The sequence below is a fragment of the Chiloscyllium punctatum genome, chromosome 42, assembly GCF_047496795.1.
Source record: "Chiloscyllium punctatum isolate Juve2018m chromosome 42, sChiPun1.3, whole genome shotgun sequence".
Taxonomy (NCBI): Eukaryota; Metazoa; Chordata; class Chondrichthyes; order Orectolobiformes; family Hemiscylliidae; genus Chiloscyllium; species Chiloscyllium punctatum.
Window position 1 is genome coordinate 20,730,907 of NC_092780.1, and position 14,569 is coordinate 20,745,475.

Sequence of the window (14,569 nt, forward strand, 5' to 3'; positions counted from 1 at the left end):
GGTCTAGCTCCTGATATCCTTTAATGCTTCCCATGGATTGCTATCCATTAACTCATGTTAGAAAGTGGGCCCATTTGGACTTTGTCTGAACAGAATTGTCTCAGTGTGTATCACTATAGTTGGCCACCATATTGAAGCATGAGGAGTAAGCACTTAAACAGGGTATTGAGAGGGTGTTTGACACAGCCCAGCTAGAGTAACAATGCTTTTAGTGTATCAAAAGGATGACAATCGGGAGAAACCCGGAACAAAAAGGCATACCCCTTGCAATTTTAAAACAAATGCCAAATTTCCCATTCTGACAGACAATTACCAAGAAGAACCAATTTTAGATCAACTTTACCCCAACCTGGTGAAAGATCTTGGACTTGGGCAAGACAAGCACACAAATATTCACAGAAGGAAGGTATTGGGCCTATGATATCCATGCTGGTTTCTGGATAGAACTCCAGCTAGGCCCACTACCCACTTTCTTTGACCAAATCACTATAAATCTTATGTCAAGTATTTCTGAATGAAATTCCCTTTTTAAAATCACTGATTAATCTGATTTCACAACCCATTTAGGCAGTGCACTCCTGATCTAATTGGCTGTACAAATTTTTATTCTTCATGTCCCCCGGTCCCTCTGCCAATCACCTTAAACCTGGAGAAAGTGAGGACTGCAGATGCTGGAGACCAGAGTTGAAAAGTGTGGTGCTGGAAAAGCGCAGCAGGCCAGGCAGCATCCGAGGAGCAGGAGAATTGACGTTTTGGGCATAAGCCCTTCTTCAGGAATGGGACCTTAAACCTGGACCCTAGTTATCCATCTATCTGCCACTGCAAACAGTTTCTGTTACTTACCCTATCAAGTTACTCATGATTTTAAAACCTTCTCCTAACTTTCTCTGCTCCATGGAGAAGAACACCTGACCACCATGGCGTGTGCCACTTCCTTTGCTGATGTAACCCACAATGCCGTGACCTCCGCCCCACTCCCAACTCCAGCTCTACACTTTGTCCTAGCTCCCAGCCTTGCTGTATTTTTACCACGCGTGCCCCCCCCCCCCCCCCCCCCCAAGACCTCCCCCTTACTGAGGATGAACATTCAGTCCTCAGTAAATGTCTCACCTTCATCCCACTACGCTTCCGGGTCAATGAGTTCCACATGTGTTGCAACATCGAACTTTTCATTCCTTGTCTCTGCACTTACTTTTTCAATCATGACTGTCACCCACCCTACGAGGACCACTTCTCCCGCCTCCACTATATTCCAACCACTTGGACACCCCCACTGGTCTGGTACCCGCCCTCGACCTCTTCATCTCCAACTGCCGTCACGACATTGCCCACCTCAACCTGTCCACTCCTTTCACCCACTCCAATCTCTCACCCTTGCAAAGCGCAGCCCACCACTCCCTCTGCTCCAACCCCAACCTCACCATTAAAACCACAGACAAGGAGGGGGTGCAGTAGTATTTTATCACACCAACCCTTACTCTGCTGAAGCCAGGACACCTCTTCCTACTGTCCCCTCGACCACGACCTCACCTCCCATCACCAAATCGTCATCTCCCAGACCATCCACAACATTATCACCTCAGGAGATCTCCCAACCACAGCCTCCAACCTCATAGGCCCGGAACACGCACCACCCAGTTCTACCTCTTATCCAAAATTCACAAAACTGACTGCCCCCATCAATCCATCATTTCCACCTGCTCCTGCCCCACTGAACGTATCTCCTCAGATCTTGACACCGTCCTGCTCCCTTTGGTCCAGGAATTCCCCACATACATTCAGGTCACCACTCATGCCCTCCACCTCTTCCATGACTTTCATTTCCCTGGTGCCCAAAACCTCATTTTCACCAGGGACATCCAGTCCCTATATACGTCCATCCGCCATGACAAAGGCCTCCAAGCCCTCCATTTCTTCCTCTCCCGCCAACCCATTTGATAGCCCTCCACCTACACACTCATTTGAATGGCGGAACTGGTCCTCCCCTTCAACAACTTCTCCTTTGAATCCTTCCACTTCCGTCAGACCAAAGGGGTATCCATGGGCACCTGCATGGGCCCCAGCTGTGCCTGCCTCTACGGGTCCGTGGAACAGTCCATCTTCCATAGTTACACTGGCATCATCCCCCACCTTTTCCTCCACTACATTGATGACTGTATCAGCACCCCATCGTGCTCCCGTGAGGAGGTTGAACAATTCATCAACTTGGCAAACACCTTCTACCCTGACCTCAAGTTCACCTGGACCATCTCAGACACCTCCCTCCCCTTCCTGGACCTCTCTGTCTCCATTTCCAGGGACCAACTCAACACAGACATCTACTTCAAACCCACCGACTCCCACAGCTCCTCCCACCCTCCCCTTCTGTAAAAACGCTATCCATTACTCCCAATTCCTCCCTCTCCACCATATCTGCTCCCAGGAGGAGCAATTCCACTTACGAACATCCCAGGTGGCCTCCTATTTCAAGGTGAGAATTCTGGGTAATCCAAGATGGAGGATGGGAAACATTTCTGGCTGTAAGAGCTGCTCCTTTTTTTTGAGGTATTTTAGGTGTTGGAGGTGATTTCCTCGAATTCCAGGAGCAGCAATTACTGTTTTATATGCTGTTGCATTGTTTTGGAACTTTGGAAAAAAAAGCCAAAACAACAGCAGCTTAAAAGGGAGAAGAGCAAAGGAAGCACATGGTGAGGACAGTGCAGGAGAGAGAGAGAGAGAGAGAAAGAAAACCTGCACAGTTACTGCCTTTGCTGTTTTTGAATTTGTGTATCGCTGGACATCGGAGTGCATCTTGGAAAATTAACAAACAGTGAAATTCACAACTAATCTTGGAGGAACTGTTGGTCGAAGTTCACAGCACAGAATCAGATAAGTTAATTGTTGTTTTAAGTCTGTCCAAGAGAAAGGCTGCAGTAGTGGTACAGTGGATTCTTTCTTGATTATATGTTTTTGGAGATAAGTCTCTTGATTAAACTTAAAATATAAGCCATAGCTATTAATTTAACCTGGGGCAGTGTTTGTCGAGGAATAAGATGGTGTTATTTTCTGGGTCTGTAGATTGTGAAGGAGCAAAAATAGCCTTTGCAGTGATATGTACTTCTTGTCAGATGTGGGAGTTTAAAGAGAGTTTAGGCTTACTGCGGCTTATATCTGCCATAAATGCTGTTGGATGCGAATCTTATCAGATCGAGTGGATCGGTTGGAGAGACAAATAGAAGCGATGAGGAATTTGCAACAGCAACAGTATATGATGGATGGCAGTTATAGAAAGGGGGGAAAGTCTCAGATACAGTCACATAGATGGGTTAACTCTAGGAAGGGTAAGAGAGGTAGGCAGCTAGAGCAGGAGTCTTTTGTGGATATACCCATTTCAAACAGATATGCTGTTTTGGAAAATGTAGGGGGTGATGGATTCTCAGGGGAACGTAGCACAAACAGCCAAGTTTCTGGTATTGAGACTGGCTCTAATGCAATGAGGGGTACGTCGGCTTCCAAGAGATCAATTGTGTTAGGGGATTCTGTAGTCAGAAGTACAGACAGACGTTTCTGTGGCCAGCAGAGAAAAAGCAGAATCTCCTGTTGTTTCCCTGGTGCCAGGATCAAGGATGTCTCAGAGAGGGTGCAGAATGTTCTCACGGGAGAGGGGCCAGCAGGAGGTCATTGTCTACATTGGAACCAACAACATTGGAAGGGAAAAGAGATTCTGAAGGGAGATTACAGAGAGTTAGGTAGAAATTTAAAAAGGAGGTCCTCAAGGGTAGTAATATCTGGATTACTCCCAGTGCTACGAACTAGTGAGGGCAGGAATAGGAGGATAGAGCAGATGAATGCATGGCTGAGGATCTGGTATATGGGAGAAGGATTCACATTTTTGGATCATTGGAATCTCTTTTGGGGTAGAAGTGACCTGTACAAGAAGGACGGATTACACCTAAATTGGAAGGGGACTAATATACCGGTAGGGAAATTTGCTAGAACAACTTGGGAGGATTTAAACGAGTAAGGTGGGGTGGGGGCGGGGGGAGCAGGGGGTGGGACCCAGGAGATAGTGAGGAAAGAGATCGGTCTGAGACGGGTATAGCTGAGAACAGAAGTGAGTCAAACAGTCAGGGCAGGCAGGGACAAGGTAGGACTAATAAATTAAACTGCATTTATTTCAATGCAAGGGGCCTAACAGGGAAGGCAGATGAACTCAGGGGATGGTTAGGAACATGCGACTGGGATATCATAGCAATTATGGAAACATGGCTCAGGGATGGGCAGGGCTGGCAGCTGAATGTTCCAGGATACAAATGATACAGGAAGGATAGAAAAGGAGGCAAGAGAGGAGGGGGAGTGGCATTTTTGATAAGGGATAGCATTACAGCTGTGCTGAGGGAGGATGTTCCCGGGAATACATCCCGGGAAGTTATTTGGGTTGAACTGAGAAATAAGAAAGGGATGATCACTTTATTGGAATTGTATTATAGACCCCCCAATAGTCAGAGGGAAATTGAGAAACAAACTTGTAAGGAGATCTCAGCTATCTGTAAGAATAATAGGGTAGTTATGGTAGGGGATTTTAACTTTCCAAATATCGACTGGGACTGCCATAGTGTTAAAGGTTTAGATGGAGAGGAATTTCTTAAGTGTGTTCAAGACAATTTTCTGATTCAGTATGTGGATGTACCTACTAGAGAAGGTGCAAAACTTGACCTACTCTTGGGAAATTAGATTAGATTAGATTAGATTAGATTAGATTAGATTAGATTACTTACAGTGTGGAAACAGGCCCTTCGGCCCAACAAGTCCACACCGCCCCGCCGAAGCGTACCCACCCATACCCCTACATCTACATCGACCCCTTACCTAACACTACGGGCAATTTAGCATGGCCAATTCACCTGACCTGCACATCTTTGGACTGTGGGAGGAAACCGGAGCACCCGGAGGAAACCCACGCAGACACGGGGAGAACGTGCAAACTCCACACAGTCAGTCGCCTGAGGCGGGAATTGAACCCGGGTCTCCGGCGCTGTGAGGCAGCAGTGCTAACCACTGTGCCACCGCAGGTGACTGAGGTGTCAGTGGGGGAGCACTTTGGGGCCAGTGACCATAGTTCTATTTGTTTTAAAATAGTGATGGAAAAGGATAGACCAGATCTAAAAGTTGAAGTTCTAAATTGGAGAAAGCCCAATTTTGACGGTATTAGGCAAGAACTTTCAAAAGCTGATTGGAGGCAGACGGCTGGAAAATAGGAAGCCTTCAGAAATAACAAGAATCCAGAGAAAGTATATTCCTGTCAGGGTGAAAGGGAAGGCTGGTAGGTATAGGGAATGCTGGATGACTAAAGAAATTGAGGGTTTGGTTAAGAAAAAGAAGGAAGCATATGTCAGGTACAGACAAGATAGATCAAGTGAATCCTTAGAAGAGCATAAAGAAAGTAGGAGTATACTTAAGAGGGAAATCAGGAGGGCAAAACGGGGACATGAGATAGCTTTGGCAAATAGAATTAAGGAGAATCCAAAGGGGTTTTACAAATATATTAAGGACAAAAGGGTAACTAGGGAGAGAATAGGGCCCCTCAAAGGTCAGCAAGGCGGCCTTTGTGTGGAGCCACAGAAAATGGGGGAGATACTAAATGAATATTTTGCATCAGTATTTACTGTGGAAAAGGATATGGAAGATATAGACTGCAGGGAAATAGATGGTGACATCTTGCAAAATGTCCAGGTTACAGCAGAGGAAGTGCTGGATGTCTTGAAACGGTTAAAGGTGGGAAAATCCCCAGGACCTGATCAGGTGTACACGAGAGCTTCTGGGGGAAGCTAGAGAAGCGATTGTTGGGTGTCTTGCTGAAATATTTATATCATCGATAGTCACAGGTGAGGTGCCGGAAGACTGGAGGTTGGCAAACGTGGTGCCACTGTTTAAGAAGGGTGGTAAAGACAAGCCAGGGAACTATAGACCAGTGAGCCTGATCTCAGTGGTGGGCAAGTTGTTGGAGGGAATCCTGAGGGACAGCATGTACATGTATTTGGAAAGGCAAGGACTGATTCGGGATAGTCAACATGGCTTTGTGTGTGGGAAATCATGTCTCACAAACTTGATTGAGTTTTTTGATGAAGTAACAAAGAAGATTGATGAGGGCAGAGCAGTAGATGTGATCGATATGGACTTCAGTAAGATGTTCGACAAGGTTCCCCGTGGAAGACTGATTAGCAAGGTTAGATCTCATGGAATACAGGGAAAACTAGCCATTTCGATACAGAACTGGCTCAAAGGTAGAAGACAGAGGATGGTGGTGGAGGGTTGTTTTTCAGACTGGAGATCTGTGACCAGTGGAATGCCACAAGGATAGGTGCTGGGCCCTCTACCTTTTATCATTACATATATGATTTGGATGCGAGCATAAGAGGTACAGTTAGTAAGTTTGCAGATGACACCAAAATTGGAGGTGTATTGGACAGCAAAGAGGGTTACCTCAGATTACAACAGGATCTGGACCAGATGGGTCAATGGGCTGAGAAGTGGCAGATGGAGTTTAATTCAGATAAATGCGAGGTGCTGCATTTTGGGAAAGCAAATGTTAGCAGGACTTGTATGCTTAATGGTAAAGTCCTAGGGAGTGTTGCTGAACAAAGAGACCTTGGAGTGCAGGTTCATAGCTCCTTGAAAGTGGAGTCGCAGGTAGATAGGTTAGTGAAGAAGGTGTTTGGTATGCTTTCCTTTATTGGTCAGAGTATTGAGTACAGCAGTTGGGAGGTCATGTTGCAGCTGTACAGGACATTGGTTAGACCACTGTTGGAATATTGCATGCAAATTTGGTCTCCTTCCTATCGGAAAGATGTTGTGAAACTTGAAAGGGTTCAGAAAAGATTTATAAGGGTGTTGCCAGGGTTGGAGGATCTGAGCTACAGGGAGAGGCTGAACAGGCTGGGGCTGTTTTCCCTGGAGCGTTGGAGGCTGAGGGGTGACCTTATAGAGGTTTACAAAATTATGAGGGACATGGATAGGATAAATAGGCAAAGTCTTTCCCTGAGGTCGGGGAGTCCAGAACTAGAGGGCATAGGTTTAGGGTGAGAGGGGAAAGATATAAAAGAGACCTAAGGGGCAACATTTTCACAAAGAGGGTGGTATGTGTATGGAATGAGCTGCCAGAGGATGTGGTGGAGGCTGGTAACATTTAAGAGGCATTTGGATGGGTATATGAATAGGGTTTGGAGGGATATGGGCTGGGTGCTGGCAGGTGGGACTAGATTGGGTTGGGACATCTGGTCGGCATGGATGGGTTGGACCGAAGGGTCTGTTTCCATGCTGTACATCTCTATGACTACAATTTCCTCTCCCACATGGTCAACATTGCACTCCAGCGCATCTCCTCCACTTCCTGCTTGGAGTCCTTCCTAAAAAAAATCAAAATTTCTTAGACTTTTAGCATAAACAAGACCATTGCACACAAAATTTCATTTTCTAATTTTTAAAAATAGTTTGAAAGAATGATTTTGTTTTATTATTGTGAAATTTGTTTCGGAAAGGGGAATAATTTAAATTTGTATTCTTTAGGGAAGTCTAATATGGTAATTGTGACGTTGGCACAATATGAGTGGTTTGAAGAATGGAAGGATGAACGTGTGAAAAAGAGAGGAGAAGACTATGAAAATTTTAAAATGGATATTGCCAGAAGATTATTGGACCGAGTTACCGAGTATTTCCCACAACTTAAAGACAGGGTATGTTTATCAGCAAATGTAATCAAATAGCTTTCTACTAATGACATATTCCATGTCAAAGGAGTCCACCTATTTGGTGCCCCATCCATGACCGTAAATATTCTTGACCTCCACAACAACATACTGTAGTGGCAGTATTTAATAACTACAAAATGCACTGAAGCAAATCAAAAATGTTCCTCTGATAACACTTTTCAACTATGCGACCACAATCACCTGGAGGGACAAAGACGTTGCAAACTCCACCACCTACAAGTTCCAAGCCACACACCTTCCTGCTTTGGAACTGTACACCTTTTCTTTCATTGTCACTGGGTCAAAATCCTGGAATTCCCTCCCTAATACCACATGACACATCTACACCACATGGATTGCAACAATCCAAGATGAGAGCTCAACACTATCTTCAGAAGGGCAACTGGAGATGGGCAATAAATGCTGCTGTTACCAGCAAGTCTATATTCCATTAATGGACAAATATAAAAAACATAAATAAAAGTCTTGTTTGTTATTATCTTGTGAGAGTTAGAATTTACATTATAGAACAGAGTCTGTATTGCAGTCAGAGATTGACAGGCTTTAGCACTGCTTGTGTCGTCTACTAAAATCCTAAGCTTTTCAGGGCTATTCTGGATCAAGTCACCTTCCTGATTAGCGCTCTTGCCACCTGATAGAGTCAGAACCTAAGGACATTTAATTGGGTCTGCAGAGTCTCATTAATGTCTCCTTAAGGGTAAAAAAGCCAATGTGATTACCTCCCTCCTGATAACCTTTATTTTTATGTTGATAATAACCAGATTGTCATTTTCTCAGGGTCTGGTCAAATTGATCAGTTAGTTATTTCCCCACACAAAGAGAATGAGGAGAGGGTTTTGAACCTATTGTCACAGAAAATGAAGTGAAACAAGTTAACTTTTAAAAAATAGTAAAGTTTACGTAAAATGCATGCAATTTGGTGTGTACATGAAAAGCCAAAATTACTCTCTTTGATGTTTGTATGTTTCCCAATGAAGGATTCTTGCCTGAAACGTCGATTCTCCTACTCCTCAGAGGCTGCCTGACCTGCTGTGCTTTTCCAGCACCACACTCTCGACTCAGATCTCCAGCATCTGCAGTCCCCACTTTCTCCATCTTTTCTTATCAGCCAGTCATTTTTACATTGTTGTGAAAGATGACAACCATATCGCATTTTGCATGCTCACTCTGAATGCTGTTCAAAAGTATGTTTCCCGTGTTTGGCTGGAAAGTAACTTTTGAACCTAATATCTTTGCTGCTTCTTCCTTTGCACTTGTAAGCTCATAATTCCTTATAACTAGTGAAAAAAAATCATTTCTGCTTTCAGTTTCCTTTGGCTAACTTGTTTGTGTCTGAACCCTCCACAGATCGAGTATATTAGGGTTGGGACTCCACTTTCACATGAGTTCTACATAGCTTCTTCTCATGGAGAAATTTACGGTGCCAATCATGATGTATCGCGTTTTGCACCAGAAGCTATTGCCTCCTTAAGAGCAAAAACGCCAGTCAAGAACCTTTACCTGACAGGTATGCCACCTTAAATGAAGCGATAACAGGGATGTGGGATCCACAACAGAAGCTGGAAATTTCTTGTTTGGTTGAATGTATCGCTTACCCCAAGGTGTGGCATCAAATTGTCAGCAATAGGACAATTTCCTGAAACATGCAGCTGTTGAAAAGGCCATTGGTTGGTCTGAGTTGGAAAGTGTGGACTTTTGATAGGACTAATGGAGTGGGCACTTTTACTGCAAAATATGGTCTTAGAAGAAAAAGTATAAGCACAATCATAAAGGCATAAATTTACCTAAAATGCACCCTTTCTAACAACGTTTAGAAACTTTGGTCATTAAAGGTGGTAGTTTCAAGCAGTTAGTTACAACCAATAGGAAGGTGACAAGCTAAAGAATTATAATTTAATTAAAATGCTAAAGAAATTGGTCAAACCAGTAAACAGTTTAATGTAATTTTAAGCAGGATTTGGATTAAGCCCAACCTATTACAAAATCAAAAATAGTAAATTTTATTAAATTGTATATGTTAGAAAGATCACAATGGCCTTAAAATTATATTGTGGAATAAATTACGTACAAATTCACCCAAAATTCCCAACCATCCTGCTAATTTCAACTACAGATTACTCATTTATCTCAAAATATATTTTCAAGATCTGTAGATTTACAGTACATTCAAAAATGTTGAGATCAATGGTGTCATTTTTAGATCGTAAAGCCTCCTTTCATCTGTAACAGATGAAATCATGTTAACATAAAGTATTTGAACTTTCATGTTCTTATTCTATTGGAAATCCTTATCCACCAAAAAAAGACAGTTGAATTTTAAAATACAAATCAGTTACACTTAAGATGTGTAAAATATGCTCCAATGTCATAGAATCATAGAGTCACAGAATGGAAACAGACCCTTTGGTCCAACCCGTCCATGCTTCTCTTGTATTCATTTATTGGAAACAGCAACATGTTGGGTTGGTTAGTTCAGATGGTGTCTTGTGATACAGAGTGAGTTCAATTGGGTTCAATTCCCAAACTGGCTGAGGCTACCATGAAGGACTCTCCTCAACCTCTTGCCTCATCTGAGGCCTCGTGATCCTGAGGTTAAATCACCACCAGTTGCTCTCTGATGGAAGAGCAGCACTATGGTCTGGTAAGACAATGATGACTTCACCTTTATCTTTTTATTATTATCCTAATGATCTGGATCATGAATTAAACTCCCATCGCAAAACTGAAGAACTTAGATTCAGTTAATACATGCTCATTCATATTTAGCAGTAATGGTGACCTTGTAATTGTTGGATTGTTGTGTATTTTTTTTTTAAAAGTCACAATCTGAATCACTTGTACTCTTTAACTCTGCCATCCTTACCTGATCTACCTTCAGGTTCACAGCAATATGGTTGACACTTAACTCCCCCCTGAAATGGCCAAGCAAACCACTTGGTTTCAGGCAAATAGGAATTCGCAGTAAATACTAATGAAGACCATGCTTTGCAGATTTTTAAAATAAGCAAGCCCAAACCCAAAAAGAACGGGTAAACAATGAACATAGTCCATCGATTTCTCTGCACCAAATCCAAACTAGCAGACAAAATGCGTCCAGAGACCCTAGCCACTCTGTCCTACATCAAAGGCATCTCGGACATGACTGCCAGCCTACTCAGACCTCTTGGCACCGTGGTAGCTCACAAACCCACCAACACACTGAAACAGCAGTTAATGAACTTGAAAGACCCTATACAGACAACCAGCAAAACCAACGTCATTTACAAAATACCTTGCAAGAACTGTAACAGACACTACATTGGACAAGCAAGCAGAAAACTAGCCACCAGGATACATGAACATCAACTAGCCACAAAAAAACATGACCCATTATCACTAGTGTCCTTACATTCTGATGAGGAAGGACACCACTTCACCTGGGACTACGCATCCATCCTAGGACAAGCCAAACAGAGGCATGCATGAGAATTCCTAGAAGCATGGTATTCCAACTGGAACTCTACCAACAAACACATCAACTTGGATTCCATCTCTCACTCTCTGAGGAAAAGAACAGGAAATGACATCACCAACTCAAGGAAACCTAAGCACATAAATAGAAAGCGGGCCATAACATCATTGCTTCACTGAAGGCTCACTGATGACGTTACCTAGTGAGGAAACGTCTGAAAATGAACCTTCCAGCTCAGTGAGCAAACTTTACATCCAGAACCTCAACCTAAGCTACAAATCTTCTCCAAACTTGCTAATTAACCCAAGGGAAAAATGTTTCAGCATCTGAGCTATTCCACATTTTACAAGTATTGTTACTCAAAAGTAAAATTTGAGTTGTTATGCTATCAAATTAACCCATCACAAAACCATTAATTCAAAGAGTCTGTCAAACGCTGAAGTTTGTATTTGTCATAATGCAAATAGAAAAATTGCACCAGTAATCATGCTCCATTGTTTCACAAGCTGTCATAAAATGTATATATGGGTAAAATTCCAATGGGTCCACCAAATTGAACGATTTAGCTGGCTGACTTCTACTCAGAATAAAAGGATTTCACACTAGGTTTTGTCATTAGCAGTAAATAACTCTACAGTAACAGATATAACCTTAACAAAAAACAGAAAACATGGGATTTTTAATTTCTGAGTATGTGACATGAACTACATCCCTTCAAACCCCCAATACAAACACAATCCATCATGATTAAGCCAGATAAAAGGAAGTTTAATGGATCTATAATGGGTATAGAATGAAGAATACAGGAGGGTAAACAAAATTCCTGAGATCAGAAATCCGAATAGTGGAAAATTGTTTTCTCACATTCCTTTTGGTTTTAGCAATGATGGCATTCTGTTGAATTGATGGTTGATCAGGTGAACCTAGATCATTTATTGCTTTAGATTTATTTTTAAGCTTTTGTTTTTTTCTGTCATTTTTTCCACTGAGAGAGACATAGAGAGATGGATTCTTTCTGTTAGAAGGCTCTGACCATTTTATTTTCTCTTCTGCTGCCCTGCCGATTGCAACTTTTTTTAACATCCTGAAGCTCAATCAATCTGAGGGCTGTTATCAGATAGCGTTCCCTTGACTCAAAAGATTCTTGGTGCCATTCAATCTTCAATTCATCCTGTTACTGATTCAAGCAGCAACATTGCATCGCATAGCTCAACAAAAAAGCAGCTTTTGATGTTCAGGTTGCAAAACATTCCTGGTATTTCAGTTATTACAGTCCAAATTCCATTTTGGTTTATAGTCCCAACAAAGAAAATACAGACGTGGAGGAGATGTTTCCACTAGTAAGTGAGGGCATGTCATCAGAGAGAAGAGATGACCCTTTTGAACTGAGATGATGAGGAATTTCTTCAGCTAGAGGGTGGTGAATCTGTGGAACTCATTCCTACAGAAGGCTGGGAGGTCAATTCATTGAGTATATTTAAGACCGAGTAGGTATGTTCTTGATTGGTAAGGAGATCAAGGGTTTCGAGGAGAAGGAACGAGGAGTTGAGATACATATCAGGCATAATTAAATGTGGAATAGACTTGATGGGCCAAATTACCTAATTCTGCTGCTACATTTTATGGTCTTTTTAGTGTTGTATTTACACATTGTGTTGAGACAACAAGTGAAAGAGAGCGTAAATATCAAAATCAGAAATGGTTATTCTTGTCGACGTTGTTGTGTAATCCACTCCTCTGTTTCTTGCTTCTATCATTCCAGGTCAGGATATATTTTCCTGTGGTTTTACAGGAGCCATCCATGGAGGCGTCATTTGTGCATCAAGAGTTCTTCACCGCAATTTGTACAATGATATCAAGAACCTTAAGAAGAAAATGAAAAAAGCAAATGAAAAGAAGGAATCATAACAAAGCTGTTGAAATTCTATCTTATTGGTTTTGTGATTTTTCTTTTACATTGAGTTCCAGTTTCTATATAGACAGAGGCATTAAAACATTTGATAGTCAGCCAACTATTTCACTATGTTAGATGAGAGCTGGTGCAAATGTGTTTTCTTAAGACTTCAGTAGAATGCAATGAGAACTTAATCACGTATATCACAAATCTGGTTTTGTTAGCAATGTGTACACAATTGACCTTTTAATTCAGAATATCCAACATTTGGCATCACTATGCTGTCAGCTCCAGAATCAAATTTGCTGTCTAGTTTGTTAATAATGTGATCTGAATTGCAACGATTTCTATAAAAAAAACTGAGTTGATCAAAAATTAATCTTGGAATGAGGAATAATTGTGATGGTATGTACAGCGGGTTTGTCCTGGAGACTGTTTAACATAGATATGGTTGGGCTCAGCACATCTCCTAGCACTTCTTGTGCTGAGTACATCGCACAAACTGAAAACTGAAACAAATATAGAAAATACTGAAAACACACCACACTACCTAGAATTGACCAGGAAATTCAAATGTAATCTTTTTGCAATGTTACTAGGGAGAGAGAATTCATAAGGATTTAATTGTAAATTATCTAAAAATCATTGTTCCCTCTGGTGAAATACTAATTGTTGTGACGTTATTTGAGCTTTCTTTAAGAATTAAATTGTAAGCAATAAACCTGAAGCCAAGTGAAAGATCTAGTGATTTAACTGGAAAAGAGCACGAGCGCAGTTATTTATCAAAGGAAGCAGGCACCTTTTGCTGTCTTCAAGTGTCTGATTACCCTACAAGTGTACAGACCCAGCTGTTCTTGAGACATCACAAAAGTTGTACATTTTAGAGAAGTCCCCCCCCAAATTACCTTCCTTTTAGAACCCAAAGCATGAGCCAGGTTTCTGTACTTAAAATGAATGAGTATTTATTACAAAAACCTAGATTCATATTAAGGATAAACAATTTTGAACTATCTACATATAACTTGACTAGTTGAATTTCTAGATCCCTTAGAGCCTCCAGCTGAGCTCTCACAGAGATGCCAAGAATAATGGAGTTTGACTTCCAGCTCACTTTCTAAAGCAATAAGAGATCACTTCCCTACGCTGACGCTTATTCAGCACGTTTAGTGACAAACGCAACTCTTCTTGCTACGCACAGGAGTATTTATCAGATAAGTCACATTACAAACCCTCTTAGCCACTCTGTGCACAAGTCAATTTTGCTTTCGGGTTAACCTTGCAAAGGCCACAATATTAATACTTTGCTGAATGTTTATGTGCCCATTCTTTCTTTTTGCTTGTGAAACTGTCAAACGTTTTTATGGCTACTTGATGTGACTCTGTGGGCCTTTCTCAAAATATGGAATGTGACTTGGCATCAAAGATTCGTACGTTTTAGTTTAGAACTTCTCCATAATCAGTTATAATGGACCTCAA

General features: G+C 41.9%; 1 protein-coding gene across 1 annotated transcript in view; it reads left to right on the forward strand.

The window, feature by feature from the left end:
• Positions 1-13,820, forward strand: part of LOC140465809 (all-trans-retinol 13,14-reductase-like) — a 36,148-nt gene extending 22,328 nt beyond the window's left edge. Inside the window, exons 9-11 of the mRNA XM_072561602.1 lie at positions 7,546-7,712; positions 9,096-9,255; positions 12,962-13,820. Of these exons, the coding sequence (XP_072417703.1) occupies positions 7,546-7,712; positions 9,096-9,255; positions 12,962-13,107 (473 nt within the window). The 3' untranslated portion in view covers positions 13,108-13,820. The remainder of the gene's footprint in view (positions 1-7,545; positions 7,713-9,095; positions 9,256-12,961) is intronic.
• Positions 13,821-14,569: the final 749 nt, after the last annotated feature.